Source organism: Salarias fasciatus, chromosome 17, assembly GCF_902148845.1.
Source record: "Salarias fasciatus chromosome 17, fSalaFa1.1, whole genome shotgun sequence".
NCBI lineage: Eukaryota > Metazoa > Chordata > Actinopteri > Blenniiformes > Blenniidae > Salarias > Salarias fasciatus.
Window position 1 is genome coordinate 9,271,114 of NC_043761.1, and position 26,346 is coordinate 9,297,459.

Here is a 26,346-nt window from a genome sequence, read left to right on the forward strand (position 1 = left end):
TTGACGCGGTCAGCTGATGCGCGTGTCTGCCTAACCCCGCCCTCTCGGGGCGCGCGGGGACAGCGAATCAAACAGACCGGGGGAGTAACGAGCAGCAGCAGCAGGAGGAGGAGGAGGAGACCCTCAACTTGGCTCTCCGGAGTCGGTGCACCTCCAGGCGCGGTGCAGTCTCAGCTCTCCTGCCGGCCCGGAATGCTCCACCCGCGGAGGGGGGAGTGATCCGCAGCCGGCGTGCAGCATGCAGGCGGAGGACATGGAGGTCCCGGTCATCAACAACCTCAACGACAACGGCGACAGGCAGCGGCCGAAGGGGAAAGATGTGTTCAAGGACCAGCAGAAGGAGTCGGAGGTAAATCTGCTCAATGTTTCTTTTTTTTTCTCTCTCTCTCTCTCTCTCTCTCATGCACCGAGTCGCACACACACACACACGCGCGCGCGCATGCATGCATGCATGCATGCAGGCAGACAGCGAGGTGTTATTTTGGCCACCGGCTCCTATAAATAACCCAGCAGTAATCCTCCAGTGGAGAATGCAGGTGGAGAAATGTGACTGCTGCTGTCAGGACCGCGCCACCAGCTCTGATCCCAGACTGGAGCCGCATGCTCCCCTTTCTCCTGTGCAGGCTGGAGATCCTCACCGTGTCCTTTCCTTTAAATGATCACTGTATGTAATCAAGCTTCAGCCATTATTCACTGTCTAGTAATGAGAGTTCTGACTGACGTCTGTACATATGTTTAATATAAATCCAATCAGAGAACAAAATGAGGATATTCAATGGTTTTTCTAAAGGGAAATTACTATGGGACCACGCAACTGTGTGGAAAAGAACAGATTAGTATATTGCATTTCATCCATAACATGAAGTGCACGTGCATTACAGTCATTCAAGATGTAATAATTGTACTGAGTATTTCGCATTTTAACTGGAAGAACAAGAAATGGACAGACACAAATTCAGGAATGTTTCGACTTTTTTCTTCCGCCATTCATAAATGAATCCAGTAACTGAGGTTGCAGCGCTACAGCATGCCTTCATGCAGGTTGAAGGTGTTCCACATTGTGATTTAAAGTCAGTTTATTTTTTATTTGTGCGTTTTTTTTTCAGTGTTTTAACAGTGTTCAGATTCACCTTCTCAGATGTTGGACTGTAAAGTGTAGTCGCTTCTGCTTTTCTCAGTTGAAACCAGCACGGCTCATGTGAAATCCCACAACAGCTCCACTTCTCCCTCCTCATGAAAAAATTACGAGACGATGATGGCTCCGTCCTGGGGTGGCTCAGAGATGCCAGCGAGTCGGCCAGAGCCGTCATTCAGGGCCCGGACCACTCAGGCTGAATGGTTTTGGGGGGAATTAGAGCATATTCATCTCCCAGCCGTTGGATTCTGGGGCGGCGGGGGGTTGGTGATGGTGTGGCGGCTGAATGACACAGACGCTGAAAGTGTGCTGATGCTCCCTGACCTCTCTTCTTTCGTCTGTCTGCTGCTGGGCGACATCATCCTCAGCCCCGATTCGCTGGTGTGAGCCGCTCCTCCTCGCTGGGGCCGGCCGGAGCGGTCGCCCGTTGTCCATTCAGCATATGTTGGGCCGGAGGGGGGGGGGTGGTCCGCCTTGACACTGCGCCCGGTGTTTGCACGAGAGTGTGCCGACCGAGGACGCCGTGCCAGTTTGGAGCTGGGACCGTTATCAGCTGGCGGCAGGAGGCTGGAGACCGGCGGGGGGGCGGAGAGGGGGATGAGCAGAGTGAGGGGAGATGGAGAGTGGTTCAGCTGATGGCTTTTTGATATATATTCAGTCAGTTTATGTATTATATGGGGAGTCACATAAAAAGATTCCTGAAAAAATGAAGATGAGCTTCTTTTCCTACTGTGTACATTGATTTCCTTGCACCATTAACTCATTTTATCCACGTCTGATTGATCGTTTGTGGTTTACTTGTCAAAATCTGTTTTGTAGGAAGTGAAGATGGAGCAGGTCAGCGGAGCGATCGCAGGAAGTAGTTGACAGTGGAGAGTCTTACTCAGTCAAACTTCCCTTTTCTCCGTGGTGATTTTCCCCAGCGTGTTGCCGAGTTGTCGATGTGAAAACGAGCACCTGGTCTCAGACCCGCAGGCCTTCCTCATTTGCACTCTGACTCACACACACCGTACGCGTCCATCAGTCACTCGCGCTCCCGAGTGGCTCTCATTTCCTGGCCTACAAGTGCGGTAATCACATAAATCGCTTTACTTTGGCCCCGGCGTCATAAACAAAACTGACTGACGACCTGTGTATTACAGCTGATGCGGTGAGCATTTATAGGAGGCATTTACATCGCGCTGCTCGGTTATGGAAGCAGGACCGCTGACTCAGAGTGCACATCCTTATTTACAGTCCTCGCCGGCCCCTCGGGGAGCTCTTCACGGGGTTAAACACAGCTTGCACCCGTTGAGCTTGCCAGTCCTGCCGGCAGTCTTTCTTAATTCTCATTTGCATGAAATGCATATTTAATATCGTCTGAAGGGACATTTCAGTTTAGAAGCCACTCCCAAAAGCTGCGTGTTACTATCACCGTGAGCCGCTCACGCTGTCGCCGTGCACGGCCTGCACATGCAGCGTTATCTGGCACTCGTGGAGATGCCTTTGTTTGTACTGCACACCCCCCCTTTTCCTGCACGTGGAAGAGGAATTGTTTTCAAGTGATCCTCTGTGTGAACTTGTCTGGTCAGGAAAAGCTGTTTGTAAGTTTGAGGAAAAACTGACCTTCACAGAAACCAAGACACCTCAAGGTCAAGTCAGAAAATATCGCCTGGAGTGCTTTTCTGTAACTCTGCAGTATCATTTTCAGTCATCCCAGCAGCTCTTTTCTCTCCTCTGGCTTTAAGGGGTTTTTAATATATGTCTCCACACGTGTAATTGTATCACATTTTCTCCAAATCCCTCTCAGATCCTTCAGGGACAAGTTCAAGGAAATGTTTCCTCCTCCTTTTTTAAATTCTGAGGAGCATGCAGACGGAGTTGTTGTGATTGAACGCAGCCGGCCCGTGGCGCCTAAAGACGCTCCATGTGCGCGGCGCGTCTCGTGGGGCATGTGCTGATCACAGGGTGAGGCTAAAGTCGGAGCCAGGAGAGACCCTTGCCTGGATACAGCAGCTAATCTGCTCCGAGGTGGGGAGGGGTGGGGGTGAGTGCCGGCTCCTTCAGTTTAGAGCCTCCTGTTTCTCTCTCAATTAGTCTGATTAGAGCAGCAGCCATGAAGAGAGCACCTGTAATTCCAAGTAGGTCCTTACAACTGAAAAAAAAAAAGAAAAGTAAATGACCAATCAGCTGTCAGCAGAGGAAACACATACAGGATGAAGGAAAGTGAGCCTCAGGAGCGTGTGTGTGTGTGTGGGGGCGGAGTGTGTATGCGCGTGACCGCAAATGGAGTGGCGAGTAGAGGTAGGTGTAAAATATGTGAATAGCCGACAGCGTGTTTGTGTTTGTTTGTGTGTCAGTGGGTGTCGGGACATCTGTGAGCCGCAGCTCTCAGGGTCACACTGCCGTGAATGTTAATGTGTGTTTCTCATGTTCTTTTCTTTTTTTTTTTTTTCATGTCCCCAGAGCTCCATGGAGTCTCCGAACCTGGAGTTTGAGTATGGAGACACGGACACGCTCACGGCCGAGCTCTCGGGTAACACAGACCGCTCCCTGCACCTTCAAGAACCGTCAGACTTTTACTACCTGCAACCAAAACCATCCACATTCAGACCTAGAAATTATGACTTTTACTTCATATTTCTCCATGAGAATTGCTTCAGTGATGCTTTTCCAGATCTAATGCTTGTTCCTGCTGTTTGTTTTTCACATACTTTTTATATAAAACCCAAATAATAAATGATGAGTGGCTGCAACGTTTCCTGTTGCTCACAAAAATGACTAACGTTATTAGTAATCATGAGCGCGCTGTGATTATACATTCAGATCTGCTGCTAACAGCTTGTGTGTGACTGGAAGGTAAACTGAATATTAAATGTCCAATATTTACTTTCTAATGAGTAATTTACATTCCCCGTCTCTCCGGCATCGTCATTATTTCTCGGTTCCAGCCGGAGTGTGGATGGAAAATTTGGAACGACGGCGTTGATTTCATGTCAAAGCGACCGTCCTTCTGTGAGAGAGTGTGTGTGTGTGTGTGAGTGTGTGTGTGTGGCGGCTGATTTGCCAAGAGTGTTAGTCACAGTGGTGAGCGCAGACAAACAGACAGGCGGCCTCTGTGGCCGTCCGGAGACGGTGAAAACCCAACGTTTATTCGCTTTTTCTTCCTCTACTCTTGTCTCCTTGTCTCACATCGATGTTGTCTCTTTTTCATTTCCTCCTCTTGTTTTTCTCTCTCCGAACTCCTCGGAGTTGTACCCAGAAAAACAAGTGATAAACTCCCAGTGAATCCCCCGCCGTCAGATATCGGCTTCCTGTCTGAGCCTCCCCTCTCGTCTCCGCAGAGCTCTACAGCTACACGGAGGAGCCGGAGTTCGCCCTCAACAGAGACTACTTCGAGGAGGACTTCAGGAGCCACGGTACGGTAAATCCGAGCCTTTTTGCTCCAGGTTTCCCATCAGGCCTGGCTCCCGGGCGGAGAAGGCGGAGGAAGCCGGAGCTGCCCGCTGGTGTTTGATGCGGATGCTGCTGTGCTGCTGTTTATCTCGGCGACAGGCGGACGGAAGAGGGCCGAGGCGTCCTTTACTGAGGCGTTGAAGGTTAAATAAGCTGAATAGATTGCCGGACGACTCTGGTTCACTGCGAAAACAATCCCAAATGTCAGATGAGTTTTTTTTTTTTTTTTTTTTAAACTGACCGGTGTGACGCGGTGCCGAAGAGACACATCAGAGCTCTGCTTCTTTTAAGCCCTTCAAAGAACGAATGTGCCTCCAGATCCAGACGGGAGGGCCATCCCAGACCATGTGATTCATGTTTGGGTTACCGAGGATAAAAGCAGCTTCTGCCGCATAAACCTTGGCTTTATTGTCTGCATAACAAAAGATCAGCGCATGGTGATTTATTTCTCAATGTGAGCCGTTGTTCAGAGGAATAATCAAGTTTTCTTCTTGGATATTTGCTGCAGGAGCAGTAATTTACCACCTTCTGCACGCCGCGGTTTGCAGAAGGTGGTGCGACATCGGAGTGTGCGACGCCTCTGCCCGCAAAATTCCACGAAGTCACGCATGTAAATTACTGTCGTTATCCGGACGCGTCTAATTTAAGCTCCTCGCCGGTTTCTGGAGAAATCGGAGAGCGTTTTCTGTCTGGGCTGACTGGAGTCGACAGCACATGTCAGAATATCTTAAGGAGAAGAAGATCAGTGCTTGGCTGATGATGAAGATGATGTTCTGCCTCCTAATGCCTATTACTGTCTGTTTAATCAAATGACGGCTCCAAGAATAGATGACAGGAAGTAATCGGGTCTGAGTCTTTTCCAGGGACGGCGTGTTTTTCTTATCAGTGCCGTAGTCCTCGTAGTAGTTTGAGATCTGGGCCGTGTGACAAGAGCGCTAATCTTTTATCTTCGCTGGTGCGCTCCATATCCATTCCACCTTCAGGATATTACTGTCTGTTAACTATCAGAACTTATTGCTTTCAGCTGTTTTCAGAGCCGATGAAGTCGATATGGAAGCCACATTTAATTTAGCCGCCATGTTGCACCCATAAATTCACATTAAACGGCCAAAGGAATAAACTGCAAACAATTCCTTGTGGAAGAGAGAGAGAAGAGTGTGAAAAAATGAACAGAAAACCTTATTTTTTATTGCCTCTCCATCGCAGTGACGTTACTGGGTGATTCAAATCAAACTTTCTCTTTTTAGTATGATTTCTTTTTGAGATTTAAAAGAAAAAAATGCTGATGAAAGGCATCCTGTCTCTGCCCTGAAGCTCTCATGTCCCCTGGAAAAAGGCACGGTTAGTCTTCGAAAGTGACCTTGCGCCGTGTGTGTTTGCGTCCGTCCCCGCAGCTAAAGGCCGGCGGTGGATCGAGCTGGCGGCGGAGGAGCAGAGGGCGTATGTGATGAGGCTGCTGGACGCGCTGGAGGTCACGGACAGGGACAAGAGGCTGAAGGTCGCCAGGGCCATCCTGTACCTGGCTCAGGGTTGAGCGCCCGCTAACCGGTCCTGAAATGCGTTTCAGAGAGCGGACCGCTCATTTCTCTGAACGTAAAACACCCTGACGAAGCGCTCCGCTCCCCTCAGGGGTGTTTGACGAGTGCGACACCGAGGTGGACGTGCTCCACTGGTCCAGGCACAACGTCTTCCTGCTCTACGACATGGGCATCTTCACCGCGCTGCTGGAGCTGCTCAGCATGGAGATCGAGTGAGTGGGACCAGCGCGCGACTCGACGCACCGTCCGCTGTCTTTTCTGAAACAAGCAACCGACCAACTGTGTGTGTGTGTGTGTGTGGTGTGGTGTGCTCCTGCAGTAACAACCAGGCGTGCAGCAGCGCCGTCAGGAAGCCCGCCATCTCTCTGGCAGACAGCACAGAGCTCAGGTAAGCCATGAAGTCTCATGGTCCGTACAATATGTGGATTAAAAAAAAAAAAACCAGACAGGGGTTTCTTTTCCAAGTAGCACCTTATTTCCTGTCGCCCTTGTTTGACAATATCATTTATTTTAATGGATTGAAGAGGTGGATGGATGTTATTCCTTCCCTGTGATGATAAAACGAACCTTTAAAGAATAAATCTAAATCACTTCTTACTCTTTTTAAGTGTCCAGAGTGTAAATTGTAATTAAACTATGCGTCCCTCTCCCTCACATTCATTGGTCTCGGCTTCAGCCTAATAGGATTGATTTTTTGATTTTTTTTTTTTTAAACAAAACAGAATGGATGCTCCTACACACACACACACACACACTCAGAGCTGAGTCTGTTACGTTTCCCACATGAACACTTACGAATAATTACATGCTGGAGAGGAGTGGATTTGCACCTAATTGCTCCTACAGAACCCGGAGCCATTATGGTTATTTAGAACAAAGAGGTTAATGCACAAAACGCCGCCTGACGTACAGATGATAACCGGGACTGAATGGAGCATTGTTTTCTCTCAGACTTAGATGCAAGCTGCAAAACAAAGCTCGACTTCCACTCAGCGTTTGACTTTATGCTGCTTAGAAAAAGCATTGAAATGCACACAAAATGCGAAATACATCAGTGTGCGTCGATTCTGCTGTTGCAGAGTGTTACTGAGCATCATGTACCTGATGGTGGAGACCATTCGAGTCCAGACAGAAGACGACCGGACCCGAGTGGACTGCGGCCAGGGAGTCCTTCAAGAATGAGCTGGGTATGTGGAGTGTTTGTGTTTCCGTTGAGGTTTTTTTTTTTGCATTTTATCGATCCGGTCCCGTGTTTCCCGCAGGATCGCCCATGTACAACGGCGAGCCCTTCGCCCTGCTCCTCTTCACCATGGTCACCAAGTTCTGCAGCATGAACGCGCCGCCCACTTCCCCATGAAGAAGGTGCTGCTGCTGCTCTGGAAGACCACTCTGGTCGGTACCGGTCACTTCGACGCCCGTGGCCAAATTTCAAACGTTGCTGAAGTTCTTTTCTTTTCTTTTTCTTTTTTCTTTTCTTTTCTTTTCTTTCCCACAGTTCACGCTGGGAGGTTTCGAGGAGCTCCAGGAGATGAAGGTGCGGGGCCCGCGAGCGCCTCACCTGCCGCCGCTGCCGGAGGACGCATCAAGGTGGGTGAGGGCCATGAGGGCGGCGTCGCCGCCGGCCTCCGCCATGGAGCTCATCGAGCAGCAGCAGCAGCAGAAGCGAGGCCGCCGCAGCCGCCGGGTACAAGTCGCAGCCGCTTCGCTGCCTTTTTTTTTTTTTTTTTTCCCAGCATGCACATTATTCTCACACTCATTTTAATGCCGATGCTAAACTACTAACATGACTTAATCGGTCCAAGTAGGAATAGTTGGATCTGGTGCTCAGACAGTTTTGGGAATCCCAGCCTTTTTTTTTGTCTTTGAGCTTTAACAGGACAGGCTCTCTCTTCTTCTTCTTGCCGTCTGGTTTCTCATTGCCCGTCTTCCTTGTGTCCCCACAGAGTGCCTTTGTTGATAGCTGGAAGGAGACAGTCCCTTTCCCAAGAAGCAGGTCTTTACCCACAACTTCCCTGTTTTTCCTGCTGCATTTTTCTCTTGCACTGAGCTGGACTTTTTTTGCACTCCTCTCCCACTTCCCCCCCCCGAACCGCCTACAGCCTCTCCCTCCTCTCTCTGTATCTTTCCCTTCCCTCCTCCTTTGCGCCCTCATTCTTTCATTAACCTGGTCCGGGCCCGCCGGGATGCACCACGTTTATTCAGCGAGTCGGATATTTGACCAAACTTGTCTAGACTCTCCTCATTCGGGCAAATTCTCAGTGCAATAGATCAGAAACGTAATGATCTGACTCCCTTTGGTGCACCCTTACATTTCGCTTCAAATTCAACACTTTTGTTGGTTTTTCCATCCTCCTCCTCCTCCTCTTCCTCTTCCCTGCATGTGTTTTGTCTCTTCTAATACTCACCTTCTTGTTCTTTTAGTTGACTCTTAACTTTTAAATGATTTTGCATGTTTCCTCTCTATTCCCCGCCCTTTCCAATCTCGTCCTCTCTCCCATCATCACTTTCTCTCTCATCCTTCCTCCTCCTTTCCTCCTCCTCCTCCTCTCCTCTGTGGCCTGCTGAGTCGGTGGCGGTGGGGTTTGAGGGACGGGGCTGACTTGCTGGCTGTTACCATTGGCTGCGGCGCGGTCACTGTCCCATAGACGGATCACTCCAGACATCCACAGTAGCAGCATCTCTCCCCCGATAGTTTTCATCGCATCGCTGTGGGAAAAAAAAAAACAAAAAAAAAACACCTTGCACCCGTAGACTCTGGACTAGGGGTCAATGTCTGAAAATGCATTCCTTGAGGAGGTGACCTGAGCTCGCCGTCACCACGGTCTCGCGTCCGGGGCGTCATTTGACCTCTCTCTCTCTAAGTGGATGCCATTGAAAGCAGTTGCCCCCTAACCCTGACGGAGAAACACACACTAGCTTTGACCTCCCGCCCTGTCAGAGAATGGCTTTCCATAGAGAATGGCTCACGACACAGGCTCACCCTCTCGCTCCCCCCCCCCCCCCCACCACCCCCCTCCACCATACACTCTCCACACTCCTCACTGTAGGGACTGCCACCGGCGCACCATACATCGACTGCAGCAGCTCGACTAACGCCCAGATCGCTGACTCATGCCTGATGCTTGCACTATTATCACAGTCATTCATCGGAAAATCAAAGATAGCGTGCGAGTGTGTGTGTGTGTGTGTGTGTTTGTGTGTGTGGATGTGTTTTACACTTGAGATGAAGTGGGATTGTGTGCAGATAAGAGATCAATACAAAGTCTTTGTCTGAGTTTTTGCTTGCATCCTTTGCCTGTTCCTTCTGAAGTGCGGCCGTGTGGTAAGTCTCTGCTGGAGAATGTGTCGAATGATGACTTTTACCTTTCAGACGGGGGGAAGGCCGCTTTGATTTGACCTGCTTTCCTTGCAGTTTTCAGCAGAACTTATCGGGATCTGCAAATTTTGTGACTTCCAGAGCCATTTTCTCCCCTTAAACCAAAATGCAGTTTATCTAGAGGAGCTTATTTAACATTCAAAATGAAAAACTTTACCACAGTTACTTTTTTACTTCTGGCTTTTTAGGAATCCAACAGTTGACTAATTCCCTCACATATACTGATCGCTTCTTCCATAATATGATTTGGATTTTTTTTTTAAGATTTAGAGTAAAATATTCCGTTAAAAGAAGGGGTATAATAAAGGCTGTCCTGTCTCCTGTCTTCCCTGTCAGCCTCTGGTCAAGCAGGACAGCCTGGACACCTACAACGAGCGGGACCCCTTCAAGAACGACGACGCCCGGGACGAGGAGGAGGACCCCGAGGACACGGACAGCGGCATCGAGGGCGAGGTGGACCCGCTGGACCGGGACCGTCATCATCCAGCCGCCGCCGCCGCCGCCCCCCGCTGAGGCCCCCGACGGAGAGGGTCAACTTCCCCAAAGGCCTTCCTGGGCGCCCAAAGTCAGGTGAGAGAGAGAGAGGACACAAACACTTGATAGCGCTGCATCCATCACACATTCATAATCAGTAAACCTGCACTTTGTCTGTGTGACTGATGAGGTTTGAGGAGGCTAGTGCAGCGGGCTGCGCCGCTGTGTTTACGAAATGAATCCGAAATCCCGATTTGCCTCCGCAGGGAGAAAGACATCGAGCACTTCCTGGAGACCAGCAGAAACAAGTTCATCGGCTTCACTTTGGGAAAGTAGGTGTGAAACGACCTCCGTTTCTCTTTCGACGCCTCGTCCTTCAGCCTGACGTGACTGTGCGGCGTTTTTAGTGACACGGAGACCCTGTGGGCTTACCCAGACCCATTCACGAGAGCGTGAAGACTCTGAAACAGGTGGGTGGGAATAATGAATCGAGGGCCTTCCATCATTACTGTACGCACTGAGAAGTGGAGTAAACTCAGGAATATATCTCTAAAGTCACTCTTTTTTTTCTCTCTCTCTTTTCCAGCACAAATATGTTTCCATCGCCGAAGTCCAGATTAGGAAGGAGGAGGAGCTTCAGCAGTGTCCTCTGACTCTGGTCAGGCTTTCCTCCAGTTTTAAGAACTTCAAAAACTCAATGCTTTTCCAAACCTGAAAAAAAAAACATCTTCTTCCCATCTTTCTTCTCTCTGAATCTCTGTGTGCGACGTTGAAAGGGGGAGGAGGATGTGGACGAGACGCCGGCGGAGATGCTTTACCTGGGAATGCTTCCCAACCTCTCACAGTATGTGGTGGGTTAAAAATAAATGTACTGCAATTTGATGAACACATAGTGATAAAACACACTTTATGTCACAAAAACAATCTCAAATACTGGTTTTTTGTAACAAAAAATTACACTAATTATGGTAAAAACTCGTTTAAATATTTGTGTTTTATCCACAAAATAAATTAGAGAGGCTCAGAGCCTTGACCCGGGTTTAGATGCAGTCGGTTACGTGTCAAACCACGTCTGCTTGGTGTCGTGTTTCGTTTTATTTTCCGGTCAGATCGCCCTCCTCAAGCTGCTGCTGGCCGCAGCGCCGACTTCCAAAGCGAAAACAGACTCCATCAACATCCTGCTGATGTCTTGCCCGAGGAGATGCCGTAAGTAAAGAAGCAACTGCATTCCTCTGATGTTGTTTCTTTTTTGTCCCGTGGTGCCATTTCTTGGCTTAGAATAACGGTGATGAATGTAAAATGATCTGTTTTTCTTTTCCTCCCTTTGGCTGTGAATGTAAGAAGAAAACTATTTCCTCGGAGCAAAGCACACAAACTGAATGGGACATGACTGATATGTTTTGCTCAGTAGAGCCTGTTTCTGCGTGACTATGAGCTGAAGCTTTGTGAAAATCCGAGACTTGTGTGTGTGTATGTGTGTGTGCGCGTCTTCAGAATCACCGTCCTCCAGAGCATGAAGCTGGGGATCGACGTGAACCGCCACAAAGAAATCATCGTCAAGGCCATCTCCGCCCTGCTGCTGCTGCTGCTCAAGCACTTCAAGCTCAATCATATCTATCAGGTTACACACACACACACACACACACACACACACACACTGTGTCCTCCTCACGTTCACCTCCATCTAACATCCAGGCACCTCCCCCCAGCAGCTACCTCCACCGCGCCTACACCTGACCCTCCTGAATCAGCCTGATTGAATAAAGAGAAAGCCCGCCGCCGCTCGCGTCAGTAGTCCTGCGTTTAGGCGTCACCGATGCAGATATTTTGCTGTTGCTAAGGAAGAGGAGATTCCTTCACACGGTGGATTGGCTGCTCTGCAGCATCACAGTGGCGGCGCCCTCTGCTGCAGATGAGAGAGACTGCAGGCAGATGCTGCCGCTGCTGCTGCAGTGGGGAGGAAGGGCGCGCTGAGGCTCGCAGTAGAAAACTGCACTGAGCGAACAGACTTTAGTGAAGGAGCGGACGTTCCAAAGGTAAGCTGAATACATTTTGAGCAGCTTTGTTGGGATTATGAAGAGCTTCAGCTGCAAAACGACTTATTTTAATCTACGAAAGCTTCCTGAATGAGTTAAAGGTTAAATATATAGCTGCCACGTGTAAACATCAATCCCCCGGGTCAGGATCTTTTTCCTCACTGAGGAAACTCATCAATGATACAGGATTACCAGATAAAGGATTACTATTTCTCCTCTATTCTCTCTATAAATGTTCTAGATCCTCATGTTTCTGAATGCCTGCCACTGACTGCACACCGACAATTAAAACCAAACAACAGAAGTGAGACGGTTCAGTCACAGTTTTAGTCGCCGCTTCTTTCCCAGACTGCCAAAACTCTCTAACAATGCTTCCTCTTCCCGCCTCCTCTTCCCCTGCAGTTCGAGATCGTCTCCCAGCACCTGGTGTTTGCCAACTGCATCCCACTCATCCTCAAGTTCTTCAACCAGAACATCATGTCTTATATCAGTGCCAAAAACAGGTAGAGCCGTCCTCTGCTGCACTGCACCTCTCTGTCAGGTCCAGAAGTTTTCGGCGTTTGTTTGGTCTGAAAAGGCAGCGGTTGTTGTTTGTTTGTGTGTTTTGTGTGTAGCATCTGTGTGCTGGACTTCCCCCACTGTGTGGTCCATGAGATGCCTGAGCTCACAGCAGAAAGCCTGGTGAGTCACAACGCTATAAGATTGATTGATCCTGGCCGGATAAAGATCAGTAGGATTGTATCCACCGCTCTGACACTGTGACCTTGTCCTGTGCGTGTGTGTGTTGTATGTGTGTGTGTGTCTTCAGGAAGCAGGAGACAGCAACCAATTCTGCTGGAGGAACCTGTTTTCTTGCATCAATCTGCTGAGGATCCTGAACAAGTTGACCAAGTGGAAACACTCCAGGACCATGGTGTGTGTTTCTGCACACTTTCAAAGAGTGTGTTTCCGTCTTAACGCATCGTTCTTCAAACATATATATTTCCCGTGATGCCGTTCCTGCACCAGATGCTGGTTGTTTTCAAGTCGGCCCCCATCCTGAAGAGAGCGCTGAAGGTGAAGCAGGCCATGATGCAGCTCTACGTCCTCAAGCTGCTGAAGATCCAGACCAAGTACCTGGGCCGCCAGTGGAGGAAGAGCAACATGAAGACCATGTCGGCCATTTACCAGAAGGTGCGCCACCGGCTCAACGACGACTGGGCCTACGGGAACGGTAAGCGCACGAGAACAGTAGATCTGAATCTAAAGATCTGCCACAAGCTTCATACATGGGACAGATGATCGCCGTCACTTTAATTCATGACATATGTTGATCGGTGAGTCAGGTTTTCACAGCTCAAAATGAGGGACGACATGAGAGATGATCTGCAGTCCTGTGACGAGTGTTAATTATCTCCAGCCGTCCTCCTTTTTGCCCCGACGCACTGCTGAGTAACAACGCCGACTCATGAGGAAACGCAGTCACCCCGGGCAGGGAGCATGTGACGCTTTACAAATGTGCATGTGTGCCTTTCTCATTGTATAAATCCTGTGGGTCCATATGTGTGTGTGTGTGTGTGTGTGTGTGTGAAATCCAATCCTCTTGCAGCCACGAGCAAATACTCTGGATTGTGTTGCCATAGCAACATGGAAAAGAGGGATATTTCAGGGTCACCATCCCTCACGGGAGAGCGAGTGCTCTGTCGTCGGCGTCGGAGAGCGAACCGGAGAAGCTTATTGGGGTAATCGATTGGCCCATTGTGTCGTTCAGATATCGACGCCCGGCCCTGGGATTTCCAGGCGGAGGAGTGCGCCCTGCGGGGAGAGCATCGAGAAGTTCAACGCGCGGCGCTACGACAAGAACAGGAACGGCGAGTTCGCGCCGGTGGACAACTGCCTGCAGAGCGTGCTGGGCCAGCGGGTGGAGCTGCCCGAGGACTTCCGCTACAGCTACGAGATGTGGCTGGAGAGGGAGGTGTTCTCGCAGCCCATCCAGTGGGAGGGCTGCTGCAGGACCCGTAGGCGGACGGACGGCAGGAGGGAGGGGGGGGAGGGACGGCCACACGCACACTTACGCTAACATGTGCCTACGACTACTGTGAAGACGCGACAGGCATGACCAGAGGTAGCACTTCGTCAGAAAACACGTGGAACGTAGCAGGAGGCTGTCTGACTGCCCCTCATGTTACACAGGTGAATCGTCAGTTTATATGTCCCCCCCCCCCCACACACACACACACACACACTTTTTTTAAACCGGTCGGTGCTTTTCTGACTCTTTTTCTGATTGTTTTGTATCCGTGCGTGTTAAACATTTTATGAGAAATGATTTTTTCAAAAGAAGGTGTAAATTTAAATGATTTCTAATCATTTTTGTTGCTTTGCTTTTTTTAATACTATGATTTTAACACAAAGCCTGTAGGAATCGCAGTCGTGGATGCTAGATTCGAAATGTCTTACTATGTATTTTGCAGAAAAGAACAAATTCTACCACGATGTCATGGTAGCTCAAATGTAGAAGTGAGAGCTCTGTGCTCTCATGGCACCAAAAAAACAACAAAAACAAGAACACAACTTATATATACACCAGCTAGAAGTATGAGGGTTGTTCATAGGATGATAGGTAACTTTCTGTTCAGAAAACAGTAAAAAGATGGTGAAATGTGGGACAGAAAGTGTTAGTAGAGAGAAAAACAATAAGAAGAAACCAATCTTTTTCTTTTAAAGGTATTTCTTATTCACCTAACAACAATAAGAGGCTGTCAAAGTCATGTTCTCTTTCTCGTGTTTAAAAGAAAATCATAATGACACGCTCTCCCTGATCTACAGCAGATTTTATTTCACTTTTAGATGTTATTGAGTGGCTGTTTCTAGTTTCTGGTGAACTGGAAACAGGTTTGCAGCCTTTTTTTTTAAAAGACATAGCCTACTAGGGGGCCTCAAAGAAAAAAAAACCATGGCTTTGTGATTTTCTTCACAGACTTACTTGATAAAAATTAAACCTATAAATATTCCTACTCTATTGATTTTGGATCAAGTGAGAATCTCACCTTCGTGTTGGTAGATATTTGGTGTCGTCTGGCCTCGAGGCCAGAAATAAACTTGCTCCGGATCATTTGTGTCGTCAAGGTGAGATTTGTGTTGATTTCTTTAAAATAAATTTCAATTTTGAGAGCGAAATACTTAAAGGATGAGCCCACAGCAAGCCCAGCATATTTTCTCCTCTCAGCTGGTGTCTCCCAGCATCTCTCCTCCCCCCACCCCGAGCACATGGCCGGCGGCTTGGCGAGCCCCGTGCCACAGTCCAGCTGACACAAAACCAATGGTGCTGTTTTTCTTTTGTTTTTGTTTTTTTTAAATTGTCAATGAAGGCAAAACTAACTTTTTCTTCCTCAGCTTTTGACTACCTAAAAAAAAAGGTTCCTGGAAATGTCACTTAAGCACACGAGCAAGCACAGAGGACAGGAAGCACGAGCAGTCCGTGGTCTGTCTGTACCGTTACCGACTCCAGAGCCGTCGTGTATTATCTCTGTACAGAACAACGCATTCGAGACTCCTGTTTTTTAAACGTCTCTGTACAATTGTGCATGACAACTTTTCTGTTCTGTGCCCGTGTTTGCCTCTTAACGTTGAATTCTTTGGTCTAATATGTTTCCAGCACAACTACAACTGTTGTTTTCTTGTAAAGCCGCGGTGCTGTACTGTCACGATGGGTTTTATTTACTTTCATCCTCTTCAGGAAAGTCAGATCTTTAAAGAAGTAATATTGTATACTCTATAGATTCTCAGGTTTACGGAGATAATATATTGCAACAGTCTGAAAAGCTTCCTAGCCGCCGTCTAGCTCATGATTTGTGGGGGAGAATGCATATTCTTCATCACGTCGTCATCATCATCATCAGAAGCACCAAACATTCCTGCCTCAACTGAGCAAAGAACCGATTGTGATTTTGAAGTCGTCAAGTTCAAATGTCTGGGGTTTTTTTTGTATCTCGTGCCAAATCCGAGTGCCATGTCCGGTTTTTATTTTGTGGCTGCCATCAACACATTGAACTACCAGTAAAGGTTTGCAATACAAAGGCATCATTTTCTACCTGAAGACTGTACAATCGATGAAAATTGCTGTTTATTTTTTTCTTTTTTTCGGTTTCTGGTATTGTATTTTACCAGAGGTGTTTCGCATTGTATGAGTGTTGCTACAGTATAAACCATGTGCTTTTGTTACTCACATTTCCATATCTGTAAAGTCCAGATACTGAATTTGTTCAGGGGGGTATGTGCAATCGCAGATTCACACAGGCATTATACAATAGAATGACAAACTATGATATCAGAGTTGCTTATTAAACGGTGTTGAACACTTGCCGTTGTTTGTGAACTCATTTTTAAAGCGAACGCAAACTGAAACATGATGCTGTACTCCCAATATGGATACACTGTCTCTGGATTTTTGTATATAATATGGGGGGAAAAAAAGCCATAAAAAATATCTGGAAAATACAGTAGATAATCACACTTTATTTCAATGTGGTATTGAAAACAAAGTAATTCAGAAGCTCCTCTTGTTTTCATAAGGCTGTGCTCCATTTTAAGGCCGAGTGCCGCCCGTGCCGTGAAACTCCCCCTTCCAAACCGCTCCCTGTGAGTCCACGAGGTCACGTCTCCTTCCAGCCTTCAACACAACAGTTCAGACATGGAAAATATTCACAGAACCGTGCAGCTTTTACCAAGAAATAGAAAATATCTCTATGACTGCTTTACAGTCTTGTCAGGCGCACAGGACTGCCAGCACCGGTGTGCAATACCAACACGAGCTGGTACTCAACAAATATGAAATATAAAGAATGCGGCGCTTGATCATTTAAAAAATAGCTTCTTATTGTGAAAACATATTCATTGTGAGCTGTTCTTTCAATTTCAAGCTGCAGCTTTGTTAGTGAATTTCAAAAGAACAAATGAATCAAGAGCTGTGCACATGGCTGTATGTGTCATCTATCATTTTAAAATACTTATAAAGTGCATGATAAATACTGCAAAACCGTGATGGTTTTTAGCACCTGTTCATTTGAAAGTGACCTTTGTAAACCGATGCGTCTGGGAAGGTGTATGTCCCGCGCCATGATACATGTTGTCTTTGAATTCCCATTCATACGCCGCTCCAGAGGGATGCTGCAGGGTCCCTCTGCACTGCATCTGAGAGCGAGACAGACAGACACAGAGCATGCAGGACTAACCCCAACACAAGCCACGCCAGCCTTTAGTCACAGCTGTGACAGGACATGAGTGTGTGCAAACACTGCACATACATACTTTGTCACTGCACCAGTCTCCAGTGTATGTGACACCATTGCGGAGGTGTGTTTGCCAGTTCCATTCCTCACCAGAGCTCCGGACAGAGATCTGCAGCATTCCCCCTCTGAAGAAGGAGAAGGACACACAGATGTTACACAGACTGTAGTGAATGAATGCCTCAAGGATGCGTCGCCATTTTTCACTCACCATATCTGTCCCCATTGGGAAAACGTATGAGACATTCGTGGGTTCTTCCTCTGTAGATGAATAGAGACATTTACCTTGATGTAATCTGCAATCATGTGCAAAATGTGCAGAAATGTTAGGAAAAGGGGTTATATGACAGGAAGTTTACCATTGGGAGCCAAAGGATCTCCTTCTTTCTGATCCTGAAAGTGAAAAGAAAACTAAATCAGACAGCAGAGACTGTGTGTGTGTGTGTGGTGTGGTGTGAGAGAGAGAGAGAGAGAGAAGAGAGAGAGAGATCACATCTTCACAATAATGATCACACCCCCCACCAGACATCCGTGACAGCTTCCCCCAGCTTGCAGATGGTTGTTTCAGTCGCCTTTAAAGCGCTGCTTTGCACGCGGCCCACTTCAGCGACAGGAAATCTCTGATTAAAAACTTGTGAAATGACACAAAGCTCGCGCTCTGTACTAATTCCGTTGCCTTGATCGTCCTAAACATAACCGATGTGGCAATATGCAGCAGGTTGTGGGCCGCTCTGACAGCTCGACGCAAAACAGTTGTTACCATGGTTACTGATTTGGGATGTTATTGCTAAAATATATTTATTTTTAAAACTCATTTAAATTTAACACATAACAAATTCACCCATAAACACTTGCTGAAAAAAACAGGTTTTAAAAAAATATATCCTAAAAATATAATATTTACTGTCTCGAGGCGTAACCGGAAAAGAATCTTTGAACTTTTAGTTTCGGCCAATAGAAGACATGCAAGCTACCGGTGGCCAGCACAGCTGTCTAAGGTCTGTTCATACTTCTTATTAAAGTTTAGTTCCTCATACGTACATACTAATGACTCGTCCCTGTATTTCACAGCACTGTGAACAATTAAAAGTGTCTCCTCCCTCTATTAAAAGCCTCTTTTCGCCCGCACCTCACGTGAAAAGTGAGGTAGTTAGCTGTTAGCTTGCCGGGTTAGCTGAAGCGTGAGTGTAACACACCCGGCATTGTTATTATTTCCGATTTTCCTCGCGTCTTCTTTTTTCTCTTTTTTTTTTCTTTTTTTCCCCCCTTTCTAATAATACTCTGCCTGCCAGCTAGGCGCGTAATTAAACGGTCATCGCCCTGGTTGGTTGTTAGTCTGCATCAGTCTGATTGCATAATTGTGGCCGGCGGCGCCGTGTGTCAGCCACCAGCTCATCGCTGCACTTGAACTGAAGTGCCACATCGAGTCACCCCACAGCGACTGTGTGTCCCTGCGCTCTGCAGTGGGTGTACAGTTCAGCCGCCTGCTCTCCGCCGCTCCGCGGTCTCTCTAGGATCGCTGGATCGTCCCAGGGCTGTGCAGCATTAATGAAATCCACGCTCTGCCTCTCTTTTCTCTCCACAGATGAGAAGACGCTGATTTCGTGTGAGTATAGGCGGCGTGCGTTTACCCATAATGTGCATGTTGGTGGGGAGTCTGATGAAGCAAGCTGCTCTTGTTTTGGTTTGGCAGAGAAATGAGTGCGAGGAGAAAAGGTGGGAAGCCAAACAGAGGAGGAGGGAGATTCAACAAACCAAGAGGAGGTGGAGGAAGAGGAGGAGGAGGTGGAGGTGGAGGTGGAGGTGGAAGCCGAAAAGGAGGAGCTGGTTGCTGGGATGATGGTGATGATTTCAGCCTTGATTTTGGGGCCTCTCGTTCCAGCAGGTACATGGAAATTCTGTTTGCTCATTCACTACTGATTTCTGTCCTCATCTCTTCTATCCTAATTGTTTTGTTTTTTTTTTTACCTGGATTCTGCAGACCTGGTAAAGGACGAGGGGAGGAGGAGGAGGAGGAGGAGGAGGTGGGAGCCGTGGCGGTGGCAGAGATCGGGGTAGAGGTGGCGGGGGTAGAGAGCGAGACAGAGATAGGAGGGATGGAAAAATCTTTAGTAAAGCTCTTCCGAGGTCCCTGGCGAGTTCCAGGACGTACTCAAAGCCAGGTGAGGGCATCAGAACGGAGGTGAGCGATATGCCCTTGCAGAGGATCTTCATGACTACTGACAACCAAGAGCAGCTCAAGGAGTTGCTGCGTGAATTACAGACCCTGGACTTTGACGAGCCGTATGAGTGAGTATATATTCACTGTAATTATGCATGTGTTTCTGAAAGAAAAGGCAAATTATTACAAATAACCTTCTCTGCATCAGCCGATCTGATACAGAAAATGCGTTGGAAGATGATGACGAAGAGGAGGAGGAATTTGATGAGCTGGATCACCGTGATGAAGGGCAGTTTTGGGCTACTAATGATGAACCTGTGGAGAGAGCAGAGAGCCCAGGGTTTGACCCAGAGTCCGACGAGGAGCGGCCCACCCCGGAACCTGTTATCTCCCTGTTTGCTGTAGGAAAACTAAGCAGGTAATCGCATCATTTTTTTCCAGTCTCTGTTACATTTAGCATGATCTTGCTCAGCTGTTTGGTGGAGAAACTCTTTAAGTCTTCAGTTACTTGTGAGTTAAAAACTTCAAAATAATTACATGATTTTTTGCCAACTGTTTAGAATGTGTTACGTCATTTTGTCTTCTGTTTCCTCACCTTGCTGCAGGTATGGGTTTGACAGGGAGCGCAGCAGACGGGCGCTGGAAGCTTGTGGAGGGGAGTTTGGAGCCACCCTAGAAAACCTCCTCCAGCAGGTTTTTAGTGAACGTTACGGCCAGGAAGCAGTTTCCACCGATGGCCTCCAGAGCCTTCCTATGGACGAGTGCTTGAGTCAGAGGCAGGAGGAAGCTCTGGCGCTAGCTGCTATTTACGGCGAGCGCTTCAGCGAGCGCATAGCCAACGCGGTCTGGACAGTGACCCTGGACTTCTCGCTTTTCTCAGCCGGTGCTGCTGCTGTTACGACAGAAAAGGATAAAAGCCGGAACGGCGGACGAGGCGGTAGCAACCGTAACATTTGCAAGTTTTACCTGAAAGGTCAAGGCTGCCGCTTTGGAGAGAAATGCAAGTTTAAACACGAACTCCCAAAATCTGAAGCTGCTTCCGTGGACCTGACCGGCCCGAGCCAGCCCGGCTTCAGCAGCTACTCACCTCCCGAGTACGAACTGGAGATTCGATTCCCCAAAGGGAACCGCTATCCTTTTCAGGCCGATCGTTGCCTTCAGCACCAACGACGAGTCTCTGGGAGCCGCCGGGCGGCTCAGAGTGACCGAGAGGTTATTCGGCGAGGCTGGCTGCGGCGAAGAGCAGCGAGCCAGTTGTTTACACACTATTTCGTTGTGCGAGGATGAAGCCACCATGAAGGAGCTGCTGGCCGTCAGTCACCATAAATACAGCACGCCGCCGCCGTCGTGACGCCTCCCACACCTTCCCTGGCATTGTGAAGAGTAAGAGTGTGAGAAGCAGCGCTCCCGAGGAGAGCCGGAGCAGCAGCACCAGCAGTAGTAATTATACAAACAGCAGGAGGGCTGCTCCAGTTTACAACCACAGAGCCGTAGATTGTAAGTCCTTTGCTCATTTATTGTTGTTTTGATTCATATCTGGTTAAAAAAAAAAAAACATGTTTGCTGCAAATTTGTACTTCTCTCCAGTGAAAGAGACGGCAGGAGAAGCAGAGGAACTGGCGGAGAAGGACGAAGATGAAGAGGAAACGGCCGTTCCGGTTGAGAACGAGAGCTACGTCAATCTGAGGAAGAATATGGTGAATAAGCACAATCAGAACATGGGCAACCTGCTGCAAGAAAATGGCAAGCTGTGTCGGGAATTCCAGAAGAAACAGGTAGAAGTGACGAGGCGGTGTTTGTGTTGGAGTTTGCTGTGCGGCGCGACGGATGAATTTTTCATGCTTTGCCCTTTTCTGCCCTGTCACGTCGATGCAGTCATCCCGGCGCTTCAGGTCCATGCTGGAGCAGAGGAGGAGCCTCCCCGCCTGGCAAGAAAAGGAGAACATCCTGGATGTGCTGGACCGCTGTCAGGTGCTGGTGGTCAGCGGGATGACTGGGTAAAGGTCACACACAGCAGCACTGAAAGACTGGCATTGATTCAAAGGCTACAATTAAAATTAGGCTAACCGAGTTCAAACTAAAATACTCCAAATCTTTCTCTAAATGTGTGTGTTTTCTCTGATTTCTCCGCAGGTGTGGAAAGACGACGCAGATCCCTCAGTTCATCCTGGATGCCTCTTTGTCCGGCCCCGCCGAGCAAGTGGCCAACATCATCTGCACTCAGCCGCGGCGCATCTCTGCCATCTCCGTGGCTCAGAGGGTGGCGCAGGAGCGCGCCGAGTGTCTCGGCAACTCCGTGGGCTACCAGATCCGCCTGGAGAGCGTCAGGGTACGCATATGTTCACGCAAATGTGCCGCAGGAACTCCGTGGCCTGTTCTGATCGGACTGTATCTGTGACTCTGTCAGACGTCGGCCACCAGGCTGCTGTACTGCACCGCAGGCGTGTTGCTGAGGAGGCTGGAGGGCGAGGCCGACCTCAGAGAGGTCACGCACGTTATTGTGGATGAAGTCCATGAGCGAACGGAGGAGAGGTGACATTACACGTTCTCTTTTAGAAACTGCAGGAGCGAATCTCAGATTTTCACCTTTTTCTTCGTCTCTTTGTCAGTGACTTCTTACTCCTGGTGCTGAAAGACTTGATCGTGCAGAGACCAGACTTGAAGATTATTCTCATGAGCGCCACTCTTAATGCCAACCTCTTCTCTGAGTACTTCTACAACTGCCGACTGTCCACATACCAGGTATTTACTCTGTTCCCACTCACACCTGATCACAGTCACTCCGTTCATTTCTTCTGTGTCAATGAATCCGTCTTCTCCAGGGCGAACGTTCCCCGTCGACCAGTTCTTTCTGAGGATGCTATAGCAAAAACTCGGTGAGTGTGTGTAAATGTGAATCTTGTAGAATGAAAAGGGGGAATATTGTGATTTTGATTCTGTGCACCATCTCGTATATTTTTTGCAGGTATGTCATTGAGGATGGCAGCCCTTACATGCGCTCAGGGAAACCCAGCTCATCTTCCACGAGTGGGCGAGGAGGCAGAAGCGATCCCAGAGATAGCGGAGGACCTGGATGACGACGGCTGGAACTTTACGTCCTTCTGTAAGAAGGACTTTGTGAAAGACACGGTCCCAGACCAGCAGCTCAGCCTGCAGGAGCTTTCAGTCAGATATAAAGGTGAGCTGAGCAGTATTATAAACTCGGATTCAGTCAGAGTCACTTCCCAATGAATAGATAATGAATCCTGTTTTACTGATTCAGATACGAAGAAATCTGTGCTCAAGACCATGGCTGCAATGGATCTGGACAAGATCAACATGGACCTGGTGGAAAGCCTGCTGGAGTGGATCGTTGATGGGAAGCACAATTACCCACCAGGTATGAATCACAGGTTACGACAAGTTAATTCCTGGATAATTACTTCAGATCCTGATTGATTTGATTGATTCCTTGATTCTTTACTGAGATGTTCAGTCTTTATAACATCAGGAACACAAAGAATGTCAACTGTGTTCCTGAAAAGCCTCAGATGGACCCTTAAAAATCTTATTTTATGTCACCGTTTGAAGGAAAAATATAGTTTTGAATAAACACGAGTAATTCTCTTAATACAAAATGTGTGTTTTTCTTTTAACTCCACTCTTGCGATGTTGTGATGCAGGTGCAGTCCTGGTTTTCTTGCCCGGCCTCGCTGAGATCAGGATGCTCTATGAGCAGCTCCAGTCCAACAGAATGTTCAACAACAGGGGCGCATCAAGGTTTGCGTCCACTTTCTTGCTGCATAAGTCTCATTTTTCAGCAAATGTGAAACAAATCTTTGATCTATAAACCTAAAAAAATATGGGATGATCTAACATCTGAAATGAACGCTGTCGTCAATACTTATCGCCTCAAGGTGTGTGGTGTACCCACTTCACTCCACTTTGTCCAACGAGGAGCAGCAGGCGGTCTTCAGTCGGCCCCCCGACGGCGTCACAAAGATCATCATCTCCACCAACATCGCCGAGACCTCGGTCACCATCGACGACGTGGTCTACGTGATCGATTCCGGCAAGATGAAAGAGAAAAGGTTGCGTTTCTGGAAGCGCAGAAGTATGCTGTTGACTAGTTCTTCTATTAAAAGCCACACGCGTGACCGTCTTCAGGTATGATGCGTCGAAGAGCATGGAGAGCCTGGAGGACTCCTGGGTCTCTCGCGCCAACGCGCTGCAGAGGAAAGGTCGAGCCGGCCGCGTGGCCTCGGGGGTCTGCTTCCACCTCTTCACCAGCCACTGTTTCCAGCACCAGCTGTCCGAGCAGCAGCTGCCCGAGATCCAGAGAGTTCCCCTGGAGCAGCTCTGCCTTCGGTACGCATCTGGCCCATGTTGGCGCAACGCCGAGTCGCTTCGCTGCTCCTGTAAATGGGAATAACAGTGGTTTTTATTTATGACAGGATCAAGATCCTGGACGTGTTCTCCGAGCAGACGCTGGAGTCGGTGTTCTCTCGCCTCATCGAGCCCCCGGCGATGGGAAGCCTGGACGCAGCGAGGCACCGCCTCCGGGATCTGGGCGCTCTGACCGCCGAGGAGAAGCTGACCCCGCTGGGCTACCACCTGGCCTGCCTGCCCGTCGACGTGCGCATCGGGAAGCTCATGCTGTTCGGCGCCATCTTCCGCTGCCTCGACCCGGCGCTCACCATCGCCGCCAGCCTGGCCTTCAAGTCGCCGTTTGTAAGACACCAGTGGTCAGACTGAGCAGAGGCCATATGTGTCACTTATTGCACCACATGGCTGATTTCAGGAGGATTTCTGCCACACCTTGCAGAGATCCAGCCTAAAATACATTTCATGCACTCTGAAGGCTTTTCCTTGTTTTTACTTTTCAAGAAAAAGAAACTGTACTTTTTATTCATTTAAAATGTTGACTGATTTTCAGTTTTTTTTTCTTTCTTCCCAGGTTTCTCCATGGGAAGCGAGATGAAGCCAATGAGAAGAAACTGGCCTTCGCTGTGGCCAACAGTGACCATCTCGCCCTGTTACAGGCATACAAGGTATGAAGCTCAAGGAATTTACCCAGAACAGTGTTGACGTTTGTAAATATTCTGTTCACTTTAATGTGATGCGTCGCGCTCCCCTGCAGGGATGGAGCTGTGCCGCAAAAAATGGCAACCAGGCCGGCTTCGTTTACTGCAGGGAAAACTTTCTGTCATGGCGCGGTTTACAGGTCAGGACACGCTGCCAAATGCAATCTGCTGTCCCCTTAAGTGAGACTTTCTGATCTAATTAAGTTCCTTTTTTTCTTTTTTTTTAATAAGAAGTAGTTTGGTCTTTTTACTGCAAGCTCAAAATGTTGATATTTAAACCTGAATGGATTGGGAGTTATACAGGACAGCCTCCTTCCTAATCCACTGAGAGGTTGAACTTGTGTGCAGGAGATTGCCAGCCTCAAGAGGCAGTTCGCCGAGCTGCTGTCCGACATCGCTTCATCAAAGGAAGGACTGAGGGCTCGGGTGATCGAGCGCATGAGCTCAAGAGGCAGTGACGGCGTCCTGGAGGCGACCGGTCCCGAGGTGAGTCTCACACAGATGCTGCATCAATGATCCGACCTTAATCTGAAGCGAGTCGCCATTTCTAAACGGGGCCCCTGCTTCCCAGGCCAACTTGAACTCAGAAAACATCCGGCTCATGTCAGCCATGCTGTGCGCTGCTCTCTACCCCAACGTGGTCCAGGTACGCTTTTATCACCTCAATAAAAAAACAATAAAACCAGTACAATTATGATTTATGTTTAATCTCCACGTTATGATCCGTCCAGGTACGAGCTCCTCAGGGGAATTACAAGATGACCAGCAAAGGAGCCATGAAGATGCAGCCCAAGGCCAACGAGCTGCGCTTCGTGACCAAGAATGACGGCTACGTGCACGTGCACCCCTCGTCTGTAAACTACACGGTGAGATAAAGTTTTAAGAGTTTTATTTGTATTGAAACCAGCGTGCATCATTTAAAGCCTCCGCTGACCTGTAACACCGTCTTTAGAAACACCTTGAAATTCAAATGGTTTATCAGTAAAAAAAATGAAAATCTGAAATCCCAAAATCCAAACGTGAGCAGCCAGTGTGACAGAGGTTCGCATTTCTTCCGTGCTGCAGGTTCGCCAGTACAAGAGCCCGTACCTGGTGTACCACGAAAAGGTGAAGACGAGCCGCGTCTTCATCCGGGACTGCAGCATGGTGTCCGTGTATCCGCTGGTGCTGTTCGGAGGCGGCCAGGTCAACGTGGAGATGCACAAGGGCGAGTTCGTCGTCTCGCTGGACGACGGATGGATCCGATTCGCGGCCACCTCACATCAGGTCAGACGGTCGGACCGCAAGCGTTTACCAATGAAAGTCAAACTAATCTGATTTTGTTTCAGTCTTGAGCTTAAAACACAGATTTACACTTCTGCACAATGGATGCGCACACTAATGGCTCGATCCCGGCTTGTGTTTTAAAAGGTGGCCGAACTGGTGACGGAGCTGCGCTGGGAGCTGGACCAGCTGCTGGAGGACAAAATCAGGAGTCCGAGCATGGACCTGTGCAGCTGCCCACGCGGCCCCGCATCATCCGCATGATCGTCCACCTCATTTCCACTCAGTAGCTGCAAATGCTACTGAGCGAAGGATCTGACCGCTGTGAATATCTCCTACTTCTTGGCGGTTTAGTCCACCAATGAGGGAAAGAGCAGTGGAGCGACGGCATAAAGGACTGTCTTACATCTTATTTTTATCGAAAAGTGAGTGAAGGGAAGAACAATCGCCAAACCCCACACACCCTGTTTGCCACCTGACACTTGAACACAGCGCACAGCAACTCACGCCTTCCCAAAATATCAGGCTCTATGCAGGCGATCAGACAAACTTCCAGCATTGCCGTTACTGGAAAAAAAGCACTTTTCTTCCTTGTTCT

General features: G+C 48.5%; 1 protein-coding gene and 1 pseudogene across 1 annotated transcript; both read left to right on the plus strand.

Annotated features, from left to right (window-relative positions):
* Window positions 1–114: 114 nt before the first annotated feature.
* LOC115404085 (striatin-interacting protein 1 homolog) lies at window positions 115–14,022 on the plus strand (annotated as a pseudogene).
* A 5,269-nt stretch (window positions 14,023–19,291) lies between these two features.
* On the plus strand, window positions 19,292–26,038 carry LOC115404473 (putative ATP-dependent RNA helicase DHX57). The gene is given in 31 exon segments (XM_030113807.1): window positions 19,292–19,550; window positions 19,631–19,840; window positions 20,028–20,564; window positions 20,566–20,646; window positions 20,648–20,685; window positions 20,688–20,769; window positions 20,771–20,919; window positions 21,010–21,197; window positions 21,298–21,419; window positions 21,556–21,751; window positions 21,830–21,954; window positions 22,032–22,144; window positions 22,147–22,164; window positions 22,245–22,271; window positions 22,274–22,298; window positions 22,388–22,463; window positions 22,465–22,600; window positions 22,685–22,801; window positions 23,085–23,181; window positions 23,319–23,492; window positions 23,569–23,769; window positions 23,856–24,132; window positions 24,359–24,369; window positions 24,371–24,452; window positions 24,542–24,625; window positions 24,834–24,971; window positions 25,057–25,131; window positions 25,217–25,351; window positions 25,551–25,751; window positions 25,896–25,992; window positions 25,995–26,038. Coding segments are annotated over 31 exon segments (3,954 nt in total). The 5' UTR covers window positions 19,292–19,452.
* The last annotated feature ends 308 nt before the right edge of the window (window positions 26,039–26,346 follow it).